This window comes from Nymphalis io, chromosome 23 (genome assembly GCF_905147045.1).
Source record: "Nymphalis io chromosome 23, ilAglIoxx1.1, whole genome shotgun sequence".
Lineage (NCBI taxonomy): Eukaryota > Metazoa > Arthropoda > Insecta > Lepidoptera > Nymphalidae > Nymphalis > Nymphalis io.
The window spans coordinates 9,726,081-9,745,881 of record NC_065910.1 but is presented as its reverse complement, the minus strand read 5'-3'; the positions used below and the strand labels follow the sequence as shown (position 1 = coordinate 9,745,881).

Genomic DNA, 19,801 nt, shown 5'->3' with positions numbered 1-19,801 from the left:
TTCCCCAAGTGGTTGCCAAAAGGAAAAATACACTGACCCGCCGGACGGAAGGGCCCCCGAACCCCCCCGGAAGTGGCCGCCGGGACCCCACCTACCGGTCACCAACCGGCACGACGGTCCACCCCGAGATTATGCGTGGCCTGGTGGGGCAGCCTCGCGAGCTGGTTAGGCACGCTCGGGCCCCTGTACTATGCCACGGGCGGCCAGCGGAACAGCCGTTTCTTCGGGTCTCCCTGTCCGGCAGGTCAATACAGTTTCCCCCGGCATTGGTTCAACAGCCGTCTCCAATCGGACCAACACCCATCGCGGCAATACTCGCTCGGGCTCTGGCTGTACGCTGGCTGACCTCGAAACGCGGCTGCAAGCCACTTCACGAGTTTTTCACCATGCGTACGGTGGTAACAAGCCAGGCGGATGTTAGCATCCTACCACCAGATTTTAAGCTCTATATATATAGAGCTGAAGAATTTTTACCTTTGTTTGACGGCTTGCTACCATCCAAGTATCTACCAGTCCAATTTTAAAGTAGTTTTTTCGCGTTAGATAGCCAATTTATTGAGACAGGTTCTAGTATCATTACGCGTAAGTACCTAGTATTAAATTCACTGAATCGTTTACGGAAATAAAGGACAATTGAAGAGTGAGTATACTGTATGTATAGTACATATTATACACACGGTATACAATTACTTTAAAAAAAAATAAGTTACATTATTTATTTATTTATAACGAGTCTATGTAAAGTTCTGTTTGCCAATAGCTACCAAACAAAAAAAGTAAATGGGTTGACAAATAGAGCAGAAAAGGGTGAATAACTATTTTGTTTCGCCTATTTATATAGATATATTATACGTTATTCCAATCGAAGAAGGCCTAAAAATAAACACACCTTAGTTTTATATATTCCATGCAATTTGGATTGAATTGATTGAATTTGCATTAATCTCTACGCTGATATTTTAATTAATACTAACAGTTCTTGATTATTATATATTTATTTATAATACAACACTATTCCATTTAATTGATTATGGACTTTAATTTTACTTCGCCATTGGAAACACATTTTTTTCGCGAAACCATAACGAATATATTTATAATATTCACCAACCACAAAAGATATTCTATCACCAAACCGTAATGCTTAGTATTGTTGTATTCCGGCTTGAAGGGTGACTACAGGCACAAGGGCCATAACATCTTAGTACCCAACGTACAAGGTTGGTGGCATTGGCGATGTAGGAAATTGTTAATATTTCTAACAGCACCAATATCTATGGGCGGTGGTAACCACTTAGCATTCGGTTTACTTGTCTTTACTTCTCCTGAGGTTGGAATATAGTATAGATTTATACGAACGTTCTCAATTAGTATTTTATTTGTAAGGGATCCTCTTTTCATAATTAATAAATATTTGCATAAAGTATTACTTGAATAATGAAAGTTATAATTTATCTTTTCAGAACTTACTGGATGTGGTCCGAGAGTACAGCGCTGTACCCATCGGTGTATAGTTCACGGAATTTATCTTCAGATCAGCTGGGGTCACTAGTTCGAGGCCGGGTCAGGGAAGCTAATCGAGTTAGACGATACGAGACACCTGTACTGCCTTACTATTGGTTTAGATACCGGGAGGGTGGATATATGACTGAAGTATGTTTACTAAAGTATATATATATTTAATAAAATTAAATAAGCAATCAATATCAAATTCTGAACATTCATAAAATTTTATCCTAAAAATGTACGTTTTATGTTAAGTTTTAGTAGATAAGTGCTCGTACAGACATTTTTTTTCTTAATATACGTAGACAGACGTGCACAGGCTACCTGATGGTAACCTGATGGTGGCACTGTATACCCAGATGGATTTGCACATAGCCCTACCACCAAGTAAACCTCTATTATTCTAATTAACGTTCTTTAAATTTATCATAAATAAAACTGCTAATATTTGCTTTCAGGAAGACCTAAACGTTGTTCTTAAGTCTTTTTACAAATCAAACGCATCTGGATTCGTCATATGGGGAAGTTCCAAAGACGTGAATACAGTAAGCAAATGCAAAAATTTATACTCTTACGTCGAAAATGTTTTGGGACCTACTATTGCGAAATACATTAAAAAAATAAACATAGCCAATGACGTCATTATTGAAACACCGCCTGAACTTAATCTCGTTAATGAAACTGTCACCAGTGATATAAATATGACCAACAAGACAAGTGGAATTGAATCTGCTGAAAAAAGCACCAATAGCCCTGTCGAAATAGACCCAGAATATGATTGGATACCCCCAGAGAATTACACTCAAGATATTTCTCAAAACGTCGAAAAGGAATTACAAAAGAAAGGTTTTAATAAGACAGAAAATAGAACTGAAATAAAGACGCTGAACGACAGTGTTGTTGTTGATATGATATTTGATGCTTTGATAAAAGCCGATAATAACAATGAAAGTGAAAATAGCAAACCAACAACTAGGAATATTTTGAACGAAACAGCCTTTTCAAATACTAGCAATAGCTTTGAAGTAACCGAACCTGTTATTATTAAAGATACTGATTCCTTGAATTCCTTAATCACCAAAGATCCACTGGGTTTTATAGAAAATTTGGCGTTAGAAGAAGAAAAAAATGAGTTTTTCGATGAAACTATAAATATAGACGAATATAAAGATGATGAAGAAATTATTCTACCATTAAATGATTCTACCATTGATAATATATTACCCATTGAAGAAAATCAAACGCTGTTTTTAACTCCTGCTGCAGATATTGTATCTAACAAAGACTTCACAGTTGATTTTGCAAGTGATACTACAACAATAAAAAGCGATAATTCTCTGAAAGATCCTTCTAATATTGAAGACGAAATTGTAAAATCTACAAATGAAAATATCTTTATAAATATATTTGATTTTTTGTTAAATGGTAATTCCAATTTAGAAAATGAAAACAAAAAACAATTTACAAAAAGCACACTTAATGAAAGAAAAAATCTCACAGAAGATTCAGATTTATTAATAAAAGAATTAATTAAGGATGATGAGTCGGAAAACTTAGATAAAATCATCAAAACCAATGAAAAATTTATGAATAGCAATACTGAAAGCTACACGGATATCCCAAAACCCAATGAAGTAGAATCTCAAGGAACCACTCTTGAAGTGGATCAGACTACTGAAGTTAATTTAGAAAAAAATCAATCGATACATTTTTCATTAATAGAAAATAGTAATAAGGAATTAATAGACTTAAATGAAGTATTTGATGATTTTATGATCGAAAATATCACTGACTTGAATTTTGAATCAACCACGCAACACGACAAAACTTTAGAAACGAACTATAATGAAGACAATTTATTATTATTAGCAGTTAATCTCTCGTCTCCTACGAACACTAGTCCATCTACTGATGCTACTGGATATACAACAGAATATTTGAATACGAGTGAAAGCGTGACAGAGACAGAAAATACAGATAATGAGTTTATTAGAAATGAAAACAAAGATGAAATTCTACTTGATGATAAAAACGAATCGCTATTTACATCGGACGCTGCATCTGATCAGGTTGTGACATATATTTATTATCCGTGACATAAATGTTCTCAAACTAATTGTCTCTGTTTCGAAATTGATTTCACTACATTTATTTCATTATTATTTATAGAATCTTAAAATATATTTGCACTGTGATAATTTTTATATGATCTTTCACTGAAATATTAAGTTTTTCGCATAAGAGACAAAACAAAATTAATTAATTATATTAACTTTTATTTTGCTAAAGCATGAATTACCACTTAAGTTTTTGTATGTACATTTTATTATTTTTTAACTGCAAGAGTTAATGTTACTAGTAATTTTATGCATCTTAACAAAGACGAAATTAATGTTTTATTTATAAATGGTTGAATAGCTATTCTCTTAAAACTCACTTCGTATCTCACTCGAGGAATTGAAAACCGACACATATTTACGGGTGTTATAACATTAAAATGTTATAATAATTAGTCAATGTAGTTTACACACATCTACAATAATGTATTAATTAGTATTTTATAAAATGAATATATATTATCTGTGTAACTGTCACCTGTCATCTCGGATGACACACATCGCGGAGCGCGGGAAAATAGAATATATATATTGGTATTGGCGCGAAGTGAAGACACTGTGTGTGCATAGCGAGCTAATATATAATACGTATTATTTAAATTGTAATACCAATATTACGACTTGAGTTAAATCATGGTTAAAGGGTGAACATTACGTCATATCACTTTCTGACATTTCACGTTGCTTGTCTATGGTGAGTTTCGAGTTTGTTCTGACAGAATAGCTTTAGTATCTATAATGTCATCAGTTTTATTTTCAGTTCTATTAATATTTAAGTTTGTGATAACATATTATGCTTCTTTATTGCATTCTAATTTTTATATTCTCTTGACTAAAAAAAAAGCTTACTATGCATACTTATAAATGTCACATTTGCATAATTTTCTTTTTAATTATTAATTACTAACCAGTGTAATCATTAGTACTTATATTTTTATTTTATTATTAACAATATTAAACTGTGTATTTATTTTATCTGTAACGTAAACATTTGATTTAATAATTTATTTATATCGAAATCGTTATTTATATCATATATTTTATTGTTTATATTTTCCTTTAGGTGAGTGTATCATCCAGCTTCGCTTTGGGATCCAACTCGAATTCCATGTATTTCTATATCTATTCTACATTCATATTTTTTAATAATATATTTATCAACAATATGTAATATATCCGGTTCAACTGCATTTAATATTTTTTTCTTCTTCGTGATTGTGGATTTCATGTAGTCAGTAAGGATTCTTCATATTGTTCAGGGATTTTTAAACTGTCGTGATAATTATGTTTATTTTTTAATACTGCTGATGTATAAAGTAAACTGAAAATATAATTTTCTTTTACATTTCAAGTGTCACAATGACATCGACATAAATTTTCGACATAAAATTAATCGACTTAAAACAAAATATCTTTAAAAGCTTAAATAAATAATTAATGTAAATAATTAATATGCATTTATAATTAAATTAAAACAAAAAACTGTACAGACATTTTGCCTGCAATTGCAGGTATGCCAGGCGTTACCAATATTTAATATTTTAACTGTAACGAACTATACTCCTTGTACTGTATTCTTCTGCAATTATAAAACCCGGGGACACTTTTCACACACGGCCATCAGATTCCAAATTAAGCTTATACAGAGTGTGTACTATGGAAACCAGACAACTGATATACTACATATACTACTTTTCTTTTGTAAATACATACTTATATAGATAATTACACCCAGACTCAGGACAAACAGACATATTCATGCACACAAATATCTGTCCTGGGTGGGAATCGCCAACCCTCTCGTCAAAATTATAAAGATGTGGTCAAAATAATTTCACACTAGACTGATTTAATGAAGTTCGAGTAGGGGTGTTCTGTAAGATATTCACGTGTGTACCAATAGTGTATATTCTGTTGTGCATTCTCTTAAATAATATAATTTCACAGGACTAAAGATCTCTATTTGCTGTATCTACAAAGTATTGCAAATCCTTCTTTAATTTATTTTTTTAATTCTCCATAAATATATAAACTAAAAAGGTACTCACTTATATATTACATTATTTCATTTACAAATATAAACTCGCTCCCATCCATCGTTTGTTTGTCCCTGTCAACCTTTCAAATGATTTCCGATGTGGTTCATACGCCAGTAATTGGGAAGCTTTACTGTTCAATATTCACTCCATCTAACTCAAACAATCCACTAAGAGTGATTACTCTACGGTAAAAAAATGTACATTTTGCGCAAGCACATTACATTCTCTGTCTCAAATTCCCCTTAACTTGAAACATTTACATTTACTGATCTAACTACTTTATTAATAAAAGTCGTAACTACCCAATTAAACAATTATTTGTCTTCTTTTTTCAAATCTCAAATTGTCTAAGACAGAAAGAGAGATATCAGTGTTTATCAATCCACACGCAATAAGAACGTTAGTTTAAAATTTTTAATCTTTAATCTAAGTTGGCAACAAAATGTCAACATGAAAGTAAGCTTTTTTAAGTAGTAAATATTTTATTGTTGCGTGTACATATTTTCAATGTACAATTTGTAAATCTGAATTTTATATTAAAATATTATAAGTTTTAAATGTACAAAAATGTAAACCAAAATTTTAATAACTGCTTAAATAATTCCATCACTTATATTTTATCTGTGATACGCCCATAATTTTGTAACAATAAGATAATTTTACTTTTGTAAATATTATTATTATAATTGTATATTTATAAGTTTAATAGTTTTTAAGTTATTTTTATCGAATTCGTTTGTAATATTTTATCTATAATATAATATTTTATCAAAGAAACTATATTTTTTTATTTCAATGTACAATATTAAAAGATTAAGTAAGATTTGTAGCCGAATGGAAGATGAAAGCTTGTAATCACTTTATTTTTATTTCTAGTATTAAATCTGAGATTTTCGATTTAGATTAATGGTTGTATTAATTACAGGAAATCTATTAAAAAAACATTAAAATTCAAATGTTTAATACGAAATAAATAACATTCAAGAAAACAATAAAACATAGTGTGAGTTCCAAGGTCCTCACGAGAATTGATGAGTAAACAAGCTCATGTACCGGTCTCACGCACACATTAACACACCTACAATAAATCTTACGCTGACGTCATTTGACGCTCGAACCCCGAACATATTAGCCCCTACCGAGCGCTAATATGTTTACACATTAACGATTAAAAAACACCACACAGTATACTAAAACAATAATTTTTGAATAACAAAGGTATTTCATGGTCCGTTATGAAATTTCTATCCGGTCTCAAACTACTGAAGGGATTATGTTTCGGCTCTGAAACAACGTTGAAATTGTATCGTGATATTTCTTTCACTCTCGACATGTCTCTTTCCAACTCTTCAATGTTGAACGAAGTTATGATGAAAGGTACTTTTTGCTTCACAATACTGTTTATTGTTGACGGCCAGGTATCATTAACATTGTACATGGAAGATCTTTGTATGTTCGGGTTAAACGCGCAAACTGAAATATTTGAATCATATATCTTATATGTGTATAAAATAATTACTAACTGAACTAAACTTTTTGAGGAGTTAGTTTTTATTGTAAGCAATAGATGGCGCTACTATAAAAAGACTCAATAAAAGCTTTTTCATTAACTGTAGGACTAAAAGATGGCGGAACTAGTATATAAGGTCGTGGTCTTTTAGTTATTGGTGACAAAGAAAAATGGGACTAGACAGACATTTATTTACCAGTTGTCCGGTTTTTACTTATTTATTTATTTCTGTATTTAAGAAGGACGATCTGTACTTGTTTCCTTAATGTTATGAAATATTTACTTGGCGATATTCTACTGCCAAATATGAATACTTATACTATTGTGTTTTTATTTGAAGGGTGATTGAGCCAGTCTCACTACAGGCACAAGGGACATGACATCTTAGTTCCCAAGATTGGTGGCGCATTGACGATGTAAGGGATGGTTAATTGTGGCAGTGGCAATGTATATGGACGCCGGTGACCGTTTACCATCAGATAACCAATTTGCCAATCTTCTCAACTATTCCATATAAAAAAAGATACAAAAAAATGTGTTATTTTATGATTGTTAATTAAAAACAAATGAATACATTACTGATATCTGGCGTAATGAAGTCGTCGCTGGAATAATATTCGTGGTACGTTTCCTTATCGTGGAAATGAAATATTACTCTACGTTTGTTTACGCGGCAGTTCTCACATAACCTGTGAACAAATGGAAATATTAATTAACAAAAACCAACGTCTGATGTTTATGTCGATGTTAACACGCGTTTATTTAACTTGAATTTTATTTGTGGGTCAAATCGTGCAACTGTTTATAAACTGAAATTTTGTACAAACATTTGATGCTTGAGATAATATAAAATAGTGTAATGATTCTTATTAATAATAGCTTATTTTTAATAGGTTTAGAAAATCGAACGAAGTAGCTTGCGTTTGGGGATTCCAATGGTTTTTCTTCTTAGAGTGTATACAGGAGTTATAAATCTAATATATTTTTCTTTCTTCTATTATCAAACAACTAGGAATCTTGACTGTCTTCAAGGCAAGAGTAAATACTCTGCTAGGCAAGCGCTCCATTGTAGACTGTTTTTACAATCGGATTCATAGTCAATTTCATTTCCCAATAAAAATATGTGATTTCACAAAAAAAAAATGTGAAGCCGAGATGGCCTAGTGGTGAGAACGCGTGAATCTTAACCGATGATCGTGGGTTCAAACCCGGGCAAGCACCACTGAATGTTTATGTGCTTAATTTGTGTTTATAATTCAACTCGTGCTTGACGGTGAAGGAAAACATCGTGAGGAAACCTGCATGTGTCTAATTTCATTGAAATTCTGCCACATGTGTATTCTACCAATCCGCATTAGAGCAGCGTGGTGGGATAAGCTCCATACCTTCTCCTCAAAAGGGAGCGGAGGCCTTAGCCCAGCAGTGGGACATTAACAGGTTGTTACTGTACTGTACTGATTTCACAAACTTTAATCTATAATCGTTTGACAAGGATTTTGCTATAAAATTTAAATGTTTGTGTTTTATAATTTAATGTTTTATAATTTGTAACAACAGTTTCTGTCTTTCAGAACGAATTTAGAATTTGCGGACATTAATTTCAATGGCAAGCGCCGTTGGAGCTGGATATATTACCACAAGTATATAGACTATATTTATACTTTGGAATAGAAGAGCTTTATGTAGATATATATGTAATATATGTAGATATATATATAATATATACATAAAGCTCCTCTATTCCACCTTACTACTTTATAGCGGGTTGGATAAACATGTAAGAACGACATCTGATAAATGCAAGTTTTATATTATGTTTTCTTTAGCACAAAATAAATTATAAACAAAATTAATCAAGAAACAAATGTATGTTGCTTGCCCGGATTTGAACACGCGATTTTAAGTTGAGATCCGTGATTGTTTAACTGACCGATGAGTTAAATCGTTATTAACTTAGTGGCTAATATCAAAACCTGTATATGATTTTATATCTATTGTCAAAGAATTCGAAGTAGCCACTGTCTTTATTTTATGAGCATGTCATGTCGTAAAGTTGTCTCCATCGCGTCTAGTCTAGACTTTTGTTATTAGACAAATAATATCGCAGTAACAGGAGAACATAGTTATTCATATTTCTGTCCTGTTATTTCTTTAAAGATTTCTTTTAATACACAATACTTTTAAAATTTAAAAGTAAAATGTGCCATTTTTTTGTTTCAAATTTTATGTTATACAATTTATTACACTTAATATATAATAATATGACGTGTGAAATGTATTAACATTATCTAAACAACCCAAGATTTTTGTCTTTCTTCAATACCAACGTTGGGCGGCCCATTTGAACCAATTATTGTAAGAGACTCCGCATTCACCAATAAGCAAATTCTTAACTGTATTCCTGCTAATAATAAATAATTTTATAGCGTTGTTATCGGATTTCATGTGTACGTACTTGATTTTTCCAAGTAAATCCAGAGGAAGTTCTGAAGGATTTAGATCTGGTCCAACCAGCACCACTCTCAGTTCCTGGACATCAGGCCGCAAGTGTAAGAAAAATACCTCCCACTTGTTCAAGGCATCAGCTTCAAACTGAAGATCTGGACCCACTGCATGGATGGTGAACGTAACTTTCTGAAAATAATGATAAACTTTTGAAACTATTTTTATTACTAAGTGTATCTGATGAAGATGACCCAGCAGTTAGAAAAAGTGAAACTTAAACTATGATTGCGAATTAAAATATATAAAACTCCACTGAGTATTTATATACTTAATTGGTTTATACAATTTCGTGCTCAGTGTTAAAGGAAAACGTGAGTAATTTGCATGTGACGGTTCATATTATTTTAGTATTTTTCTTTTATGGAAATTTAAGACTCGAAGTGGGCCATTTAAGGCGGTTACTGTTTATATATACATAATATTAAAATTATGCGTATTATAAATCCGCCGCTAGTCGTCTGAATAGCCCCAAAACGAAATTTAGAAATTTCAAAGTATAGAAATTTTCCTTATGAGAAACTGATTATTCCAAATTGTATGTTGCGAAAATTATTCCAACCATAAGAATCGTTTCCGACCGTTCTTCTTTAAACATGAGGATCATTATATTCCATCCTTCTTAGCGTATCGCGGACGATTTACGCGCGCCGAAGCTTTTGTATTATGTATCTGATATATTCAAGCAAGAAAAACACAATCTATCTATATAAGATTGATAAGTAAACTAGTTTCCACCCACGGCTTCGCGTCTTTAAGGAGGCACATGCTAGATCCTATGTTCTCTCCCTTACAACGTATTTGCAAAATATCATAATGATTGAGTAGTTAAAACGCGTAAGCGTAACAAATAAATGAACTCATTTTCTTTTTTGTTTAATACATACCTTACTTTATATTTTTTTCTAGGACGTATTTATTTTATAAATGAGCTGCTTAAATTATTGTTGTAATCACCTTTGAGACTCCATTAGCACACGTCGAATTCATCTTGGTGGTGTGAAGCTGGTAGCCATACGCTGCTGTCAAAGGAGCTGATGCAAGTTGGGTCAACGCTGCATACTGGATCTCATCCATATCTTATGAATAAAAAAAAATTTGTACTATATTATTTGTAGCCGTCTGCTTTAACGTTAAGTAACTGCCTGTAAATGTCCCACTGCTGGGCTAATGCAGAGGGCATTAGCCCAGACCTCTTTTGAAAAGGTTCAGAGCTCACTTTACCACGCAGTTCCAATGTGGATAAGACACATGCAGATTTCCTCACAATGTTTTCCTTCCCGCTGAGCACGAGATGAAAAATAAATACAAATTAAGAACATGAAAACTCAGTGTTGCTTACCCGAGTATTGAATTATCGGTTAATATTACGCGTTTTAACCACTGGGCTATTTCGGAAAAGTCGTCAATGGTAATGTTGAAAACAGCGATAGTATATAAGAGAAACTATTTGTTTTTAATTAGTTTCGACAGATAATTATTGTGACAATTACGCCTCAAAACAAACCTCCTTAAAATGCAAGGCAGTATTTCATGTAATATAAATGAAGGTTTCCTTACGATCTATTCTTTTAACAATTAAGTACATGAATATGAAGTGCTGCTCATAGCTCAACAATCAGTTATGAGCACATATAGTATAAAAAAAATTATAAATAGCATGTGATTCAAATTATTCTTTAAATTGATGAATATTTCACCTAAAATGTTTCATTTAAGTGGGTGTAAGAGGTAATTCACGCACTCTTGGCACGATATCAAATATTTAATGATTTAATTAACAAAACGAATCAGCTTCAAACTCATCAAAGAAATTTCTCGTAAATGAATGAAATAGTATGAATAGTGAGATTCTATTCTTGAAAACAATTTTCCTTATCATACGTTGACATTCATCATTCGAACTGTCACTATGGCGTAACGGTCTACGAGTCTACGAGGCATAGTTGTGCAAAAGTTGCAGGCTCAATGTGAACGCACTAATTCCGATAGTGTAGGGGTGAAATAGGAATATTAATCCCGATTTCTATCATGGTGGCTATTCTTAACGCTATATTATAGTACATATGTGTGTGGGAAATCACGGGTGCAATTTCTATTCCCTCACCCTCCTAATCCGATGGGATAGTAATACGATACGACCGGAAAGGATTCAGGTGCAATATCAATGCTTAACGTACTTTTCAAAGCACGAGATTGTTGTCATTGTCAACTCCAAACATCAGGCTGCTACTAAGAATGTTTGGCAATAAAATTGTTTTATTTTTTTATATTGGCCTTACCCGGGACTTGTACCCAGGATCTGCTCTATAAGCTCACCGCTAGACAAATGAGGCAGTCCCCTCCTTAATTATTAGTTTTCTTTAAATAATACATTCGTGTTTTAGTGTCCTTTTAAACATCTTAGGTATCTCTAACCAAATGACAAAACTGTATTTACTACATCATTTATAACAATAAAGCAGTTGTTGATTTTCTTTTTATAAAGCAAAAGCGTCTAGTTCTGGTAATTATCAAACTTACCGATTTTTTCCTCATACATAGCTCCAAGTACCTCATTAATTTTCTCTGGTATTCTGTAATGTTCCATGACTTTGGTGGGGAGCTTCGGTTCCAGTCTCCCTTTCGTTTGCTGATAGTTCACAAGTTTCTGATACAAGGCATAGGATTTGCACCAACGTTGATGAGATAACGGCAGGTGATCTTGATGCTCAATACAATATGATATCTGTAATTTTACGAAATGTTTTTGCTATAACGCATTGTCAATTCTATTGCCTTAATAAAAGCGAAGGTAATTAAATTTACAAAACTTATATAAATGGTAAATATGCATTTTAACATTTATACATAAGCCAATGGATATTATTGTATGTGCATTTTGAAACAATTTGATAATCCGATTCATATTTATTAACCGCCTCTTTGGCCAGCAAATTAATTAATACTAAGGCTACTTGCTCTTCTACAGACAATGATTTCTCGGATATAAATTTCGTATTGGGCCAAAAAAAGTTCATTGTGTTTTCCTGAAATATTTCTTTACAGTTGGTAGTTGTGAAGTTCCCGCGGCTTCGAAACAGTACGTAAACGCCTTATCTTTGAGCATCATCTTGCGATTGAGCTCACTTACCGTGGCACATTGGATCATAAAAGTAAAGGAATAGAGAACAAACACTCACAACACATCACTCATTATCATGGTCAAAATATGTCAGGTGGATTTGATTAAAGCCTTCACATTACCTGACCACATCCCTCGCAATCTTTTAACTTCGTTTGCTTCCATTGTCTACAATTGGTATCCGCACAAAGTCTAGGATACAGCAAGGCCTCCTGCTCCCAAGGTACCAGCTTTCGTTTTAGAATCTTCTCACAAGACAGTATCATTTGCATTCTGAGCACTCGATAATCCTGTCCGGTAATATTTTGAACATCGGCGTAGATGTGCTTTTGTTCTACAATAATATAATGAACTTAGATAAAATACTTCTTAAATGTATTTATCGTTGTGGTTATTATAATATAGATGAAAACGATTCAAAAAATCACGTGTAAATTACACAGAATTTTTTAATGTAATTTGAAGCAGCTTGAAGGATCTCCTGAGTCTGATCAACATAAGAACCAAAAAAAAACTCTTTTTGGCATATTTTAATGACAGAAAGCACTGCCGAAAAATAATTAAAATTAGGTCTATTTTAGGTAAAAGTAAGTTAATATAAAATAAAATATTTTTAAAAACAAGCTTCCATTTTGTAACATTTGAGAACAAATAACGATAATGTGTTGATTATATTAAAATTTCAGCTCAATCGAAAAAGTGGACTTAACCCCAACCAACTAATAGGTAAAATTGATCGAAAATTTGTTACATGTAGCATAATACATAATATTTTTACTTTATGTACCTAATTATAATCGACCTCTTGTAAAAAACTTAAACGGCTGTACTTTTAAGCCGTTTAGTTAAACACTAATTTATCTCTTTCTGTCATCATTGATTTGACATTCTAAAGAAGTAGACACAGCATTCAAAATCACCCGCTTTACAAAGTTTATAAGTAAGGCCTCTAATATATATTATATTCAGTTATATTAAAATAAATTTTGATACCTTTTAGATGAGCGATAGTAGAAACAGCGAAGCATAAAAACTGATGCTTAGCCCAATCTTCGTCTTGATGTTTTTGACTGCAGTAGAATACTAATGAACAAAACTTACAAGGAAATCTTTGTGTCAACGTTTTCTTACAAACGTGGCAGCTACTTTGCAGGAATACTTTACGGAAACTATATTTATAAATGAAATCTTCGTTCGTATTAGATAAATATGAATAAGTATCCGAACTATGAGTCTGTTTAATGAATTTGTTTTTATTATCGGTATGAGATTCTTTTAATTCTTTATTGATCTTTTCTATTTCTACCGAATCCTTTATTTTAACTTTAGCTTGTATAGAATTGGGAGGTTTATTTTTTTCTTTTTTGTAATCAGTTTTATTCGATGATGCAGGAATGTTGGGTTTGCCTAATAAGTTTTTTGGCTGCGATACAGAGTTTTGTCTTCGCTTCTTTTCTTTATTATTTTCTTCGATATCTTCCTTTGGCGCTATTATGTTTATTTGTGGATTGTTTTGGCGTAATGATTCAGTTGCTTCATTAACAATTATTTCAAAAGTTTTATTAACATCATCAGCGCTTGATGTAAGAGCGTCTTCAAAATTTTCTATTAGCTCAAAAGACAAATCCAGCTTTAAATGTTTCGAATCAGCCTCAGGACCTTCGATAGGATTTATTGATTGTTGTTTACCTTTTTCTTTTGATGATTCAGGTTTTTGATCAGATTTCTCAGAGTTATTAGATTTCGATGTTTTAGTTGTGTCTTTATTTGTTGCGTCTGATTGTGTAGAGGAATTATTAGTACTGGTAGATAAAGCTTCTTTTTTGCCTTTTTTCTTTGACTTGCTTTTGCCTTTACTTCTAGCAGGACAAATGGGAACAGTGCTTTTTGCATCCGTTTCTACATCAGGCTTTTGAGTATCTGTAGGTATCGGTTGGTCTGTTGGGTCTGTTTGGTCACATTTTCTTTCGTCAGGTGTTTCCATTTTATTTACACGAATGGTTTTAGTTTTTACTATATCAGCACTTTCTTTCTGTAACTTCATAATTTCATCATCTGATGGCTTCGGCAATATTGATTGTTCTGCTTGCAAACTTTCTAATTTATCCTCAGATGGTTTTTTAACCTGTGAATCTTTAATTTGTTTTTGAAACAATTCCTCAAACTCTTTATCCACTTCACTAGTGCATATTTCAGCACCAGTTAACTCTGCCAGTGATCGTTCAATAGATCGCCTTAATTCTTCCATATCGTTATTTACTTCAATAATTCTAGACTTGATATCATTTTTTTCATTACTAGTGCTAAGAGGCGAAGCCATTTCGGTAACTTTAACAGTTATGGGTTCAGTAAGAGTTTTAGCATCTGGTGATTCACCTGAACCTTGAATAATAGGTGTTGCTGTATAAATAGGAATACCTAATTTAACCTCATCTGTTGTTGTTATTTCTTCAATAACTGTTTCATTATTATTGTCGTCAATATGTTGTTGACTGGTAGATCTCGGGTATTGTATCAAATCAGGAGTAGCTATACTTAATGTTTCTAGTTCATCTTGCTTATTTTCTACAAAATCACAATGTGTTGCATCAAAATATGTTTCTTTTTGATCTATATTAGTTTTTGTTTCATGTTCAGATATATTTTTTTCAGAATCCTTACCTGTCGATGGACCAACAGATTCTATAATTTCAGGTACGTTGTCAATATTTTGCTGTCGTTTTTTCTTTTGTTTACCTGACTTTACTTTAACAAATCCCAAATTGTCTGACCCTTTATCGATATCTGGTTTTGTAAAGTCTTTTTCTTGTAGATTTTCAAAAATTTTAGGTAAATCCATTGTTTTTTCAGTAACAACATTTTCTTCTTCGTTTTTACTTAAATCTAATGATGAAAAAGATGATTTACTGTCAAGGTTTGCAACGCTAATATCGATTTTATCAGATTGTTCTGATAAAACTTTATTTTCAATATCCTTTGTATCGTCATTCAAAGTTATGGATTTATCAGCAGTAATCTCACTTTCTTGACTACTTTTATTAATTTGTTTTTCTTCAAACACACTATCAATTTTAGGCTCATTAAGTATATGTTTTGTACTTTCGTTTATTTTACAATCTGAATCAATTTCTAATGATTCAGGGATATTTTCGTCTTGAGATTCTGATTTTGCCTTACGTTTTTTTTGAACAGGCTTAACAATTTTTGCTTTTGGTTTTAAGTTCAGGTCTACTGTTGTTGTGTCTAATTGAACATTTTCCGTAGTAATACTTTCACATTTTGTAACCATTGTGATATTCTCTTCTAGTTCCGGTTTATATTCTTTATTGACATGTGTTTCTGTTTCGAGGGGATGTTTTTTACCTTTTTTATTTTTTTTCTTGCTTTTCGTCGCTTCATCCTTTAAATTTCCTTGTAAATCTCCAGATTGGCTTGAGTCCGCGAAAAGTACTGGAATAGGGACCGTATTCTCCGTTTTATTTAAAGTGTCCAAGGATACTTTGTCTGTTTCAATTTCTTCGTTAACATCTTCTGATGATTCTAACAATTTTTGGAAAGCTAGAGTACAAGGATCATTGGCGTCCGATTTTTCTGAATCATTGCGATGTTTCTTTTTTTTCTTTTTCTTAGAAGCTATTGATTCTTTTTGTAATACTTCGCAGGTTTTAGGTGGTTCTACATCCTGTGTTGTTACATCATGTATGTGCTCTTTTTGAAGAATTTCTAAATTAATTTTTATATTTTTTTCTTCCACTTCTTTAATCTCGCATTCTGAAGTTTGTGGTTCTACATCAACTTTTGGTTGGTCCACAACTTTCTTACTTTTATTTTTCTTTTTACGAGCGACTGGTACTACATCAAGAGATTCTTGCAATTCAGTATTTTCTTTTTTATCATCTTCTGCAGTATTTGTATTTGAATTGTCCTGTACTATTGGTTCAATCCACGTGTCTTGTTTGTTTTTAGTTTTACTTCGTTTTGGTTTTTTGGGAGCGTCAATAGCTGCTGTAACAGGCTGCTCTTCTATTTCAGGTGCAGCTTCAATAGGACGCTCTGTTAAAGAAATTTCTTCTTTATTAAGACTTTCGCACTTAACAGTTTCATCAGCATTATTTATGCTTTCAGCTTCCTTCGTTTCGTCTACATTTTGAGCAGTTTTTGATGGCTTAGGACGATTTTTAGTTTTTCCTTTCTTGCTATTCATTTTTATGATAAGTACACTTTCACTTTTTTATTCACCCATAAATAAAGTTAATAAATAATCTAACAACGTGCGATCAATACAACTTTCTATGTGCATCTGATCGAATTGTGTGTCACTTGTTATTCTTATCCTAAAATTTCAACGTGTCCGAGCACGAAATGTCATACCCTAAATCCTGCAATAGAAAATCAATCTTATACCTAATATAAATAAGCTTCTATTTTCGTTAATAGGTGAACATTTTCGAAATGCCGATAGCAATGAGGAAGAGTGGGTTGCCAAAAGTGCATTCGCACTGTTACGGATCTAAAAATATAACGGATTTATTGGCGGTGAAATTTGTAACTATAGGCACTAATCGAAGATGAGATATAGGACTTAGTTGACATAGAGTTTCTGAATAAACAAACCAATAATAATATTAAATCAATATAAAAATATACAAATCTAATAAGGTAGTTTAATTTATTTTAAGCCAACAACATAATAACTATTATTATCCAATTTAACAAGTATATTGTTAGAGCTACCGGCTACTTCTACATACATAAATTACAAATAATTTCGTATACAAATTGTATGGTTTGTATTAATTACATATATCAATTATTTATTCACTTATATTTATGATTATTTAAAAGTTTTATTTATCTTAACGTTCTGTATTTACTTCTAAAATGTATATAAAAACGTTGTAAAGTTAAAAACGAGTTATAAAATCCTGCAATTGATTATTACCGTCCGCATTACTACCGTCTTACCATTTCACTGCCGTCTGCCCGTTTCACTATATTCATACAAGCTAATAATAAAAACAATTAATAAGCGAACATAATAATATTTCATAGACATTTCATATATTTATAGTTAGGTTAGGTTGCCTTGGTAAAAGTTAAATATTATAAATACATTTTACAATCCCTTGCAGCAAAGTACAGATGCTTTACTATTAAAATTGGATTTTGAATTTTATTATTACGAGTATCACGTACCAATGTGTTTTGCCTATACTCACCTACGGTGCCGAAACATGGACGCTTACTAAGCATAACATGCACAAAATAAAAGTGGTACAAAGGGCGATGGAGCGTGCTATGCTAGGCATCTCCCTCGTTGATCGTGTACCAAACGCAGAAATCCGACGAAAGACGAAAGTCGAAGATATTGGGAAGCGTATCACGAGGTTAAAGTGGAGATGGTGGAAGGTGGACTAAAGTCGTCACGGAGTGGTGGCCTAGAGAAGCAAAAAGGCCAGTGGGCAAACCATTGGTACCCAAGCAAACCAGCGGTACCCTTTCCGTCTTAACGAGGACCGCCACGGAATCGCTTTCGCATGCTACCATGAGGCTCTGTAACTGCTTGAGCCTTACGTTAACATATAACTATTAATCTGCGAGATATATATCAAAATAGAATATAAACATAACTACACTAAAACATACTCACAATTTGATTTTTTTTTAAATATGTAAGCGGACGAGCGTATGAACCACGTGATTGTAAGTGGTCACCAACGCATATTACATTGGCATTGTAAGAAATGTTAATCATCGCTTACATCACCTATGCGCCACTAACCTTGGGAACTACGATGCTATTTCCCATGTACCTTTAATTATACGGGCTCACACATCCTTCAAACCGGAACACAACAATACCAAGTAGTGATGTTTTGCGGTAGAATACCACCTTACCATCAGGAAAATGATGCACCATCCATGATGGTCCAATGGCGTAATCACAAAATAACCGTGAAATAATTACGACAAATGTATTCCAGTACAATGTTATCCACAGTTATAGGCATTTACACTACAATCAACTTAATCGAATGTAGAAGTGAATTTTGAAGAAGAAGAATTTTGTGTGCTAAAGGATATTACTCATCCGATGACTTTTTAAATGATTGTACACCCTGGAAATGAAACGATCGATATTTGGCTAGTGTTGTATATGTATTATACTTCTTGTAAAGGATGAGTTTCTTTCGCCGGTTCTTCTCAGGTCTGAGGTGTTTATTTCCGAACCGGTGGTAGATTTATGACAATCAATAAGCGAGTGTAACGCTTCTATATTGAATAAAGATTTTTGACTTTTGAAGGTAGAAAGAAATAACAAACAGATAACATTCAAACTTTAAATAAATAAATAAAACGAATTCAGTGCTTTCTTTAAAAGTTTCTTAAAATGATCGAGTGTTATGGAAGTTGATATCAATTATTATTACCGATTATGTTTATAACTGAGGTGTGATATAACGGGAAGTCGAGTGTCAAATTGAACCTGTGCGCAAAGGTCATATTTATTGACCGAATAAAGTCCCCAGATGACACTGTCATCAAACGTCAGTAGGGTCAACAGCAATTATTACAAACCCCCAAAAAAACGCACAGATGTGATGGTATGGTACAACATAATGACGTTTTTAAAACTTTGTATATCAATATAATAATAATGTTATTTATTATAAAATTTTATATAAAAATAAACCGTAGTAATGGTATTTTTTAAGAATTCACTTCATTTATCCCTCGAAATGTTGACAACCGACTGTATCATAAACGGCTCTAACTATTTTGCACACATTTATCTTTTCTAAAAAATCATTATTAGAGCCGAGCGAAGCTTGGTCGCACAAAAACGTATTGAAAACCTACATCACTTGATGGAGTGTGTCAAGACACAGAATCAGAGGAAGTTACTCTTAAATGATTTAAAAGTATGTTTGTTCGATGTTGGATAGTTCAGAGCATTCTAACGGATCGTTTATCAGAAATATTTTACTGGTGGTAGAGCTTT

General features: G+C 32.6%; 2 protein-coding genes and 1 long non-coding RNA gene across 5 annotated transcripts in view; 1 reads left to right on the top strand and 2 right to left on the bottom strand.

Moving 5' to 3' along the window:
• The window catches only part of LOC126777503 (hyaluronidase PH-20-like), a 28,499-nt gene extending 22,207 nt beyond the window's left edge, over positions 1-6,292 (top strand). For both annotated transcript variants that reach the window (XM_050500517.1, XM_050500516.1), the window contains 3 exons: positions 1,464-1,653; positions 1,965-3,575; positions 4,687-6,292. In XM_050500517.1, the coding sequence (XP_050356474.1) occupies positions 1,464-1,653; positions 1,965-3,575; positions 4,687-4,794 (1,909 nt within the window). In that variant the 3' untranslated portion in view covers positions 4,795-6,292. The remainder of the gene's footprint in view (positions 1-1,463; positions 1,654-1,964; positions 3,576-4,686) is intronic.
• Positions 1-19,801, bottom strand: part of LOC126777609 (uncharacterized) — a 46,107-nt gene that overhangs the window by 18,932 nt on the left and 7,374 nt on the right. The gene's annotated exons all lie outside the window — the stretch shown is intronic.
• On the bottom strand, positions 6,607-17,093 carry LOC126777494 (uncharacterized). Of its 2 annotated transcripts, none has more exons than XM_050500501.1 (7): positions 13,792-17,093; positions 12,921-13,132; positions 12,198-12,402; positions 10,632-10,753; positions 9,628-9,806; positions 7,752-7,861; positions 6,607-7,135 (listed from the first exon to the last, which is right to left on the bottom strand). In XM_050500501.1, exons 1-7 carry the CDS (start codon positions 17,000-17,002, stop codon positions 6,831-6,833), a joined length of 4,344 nt encoding a protein of 1,447 aa, XP_050356458.1. In that variant the 5' UTR covers positions 17,003-17,093; the 3' UTR covers positions 6,607-6,830. The 2 variants fall into 2 exon arrangements, with proteins under 2 accessions (XP_050356458.1, XP_050356459.1); XM_050500502.1 differs by having other exon boundaries at positions 6,835-7,135; positions 7,747-7,861.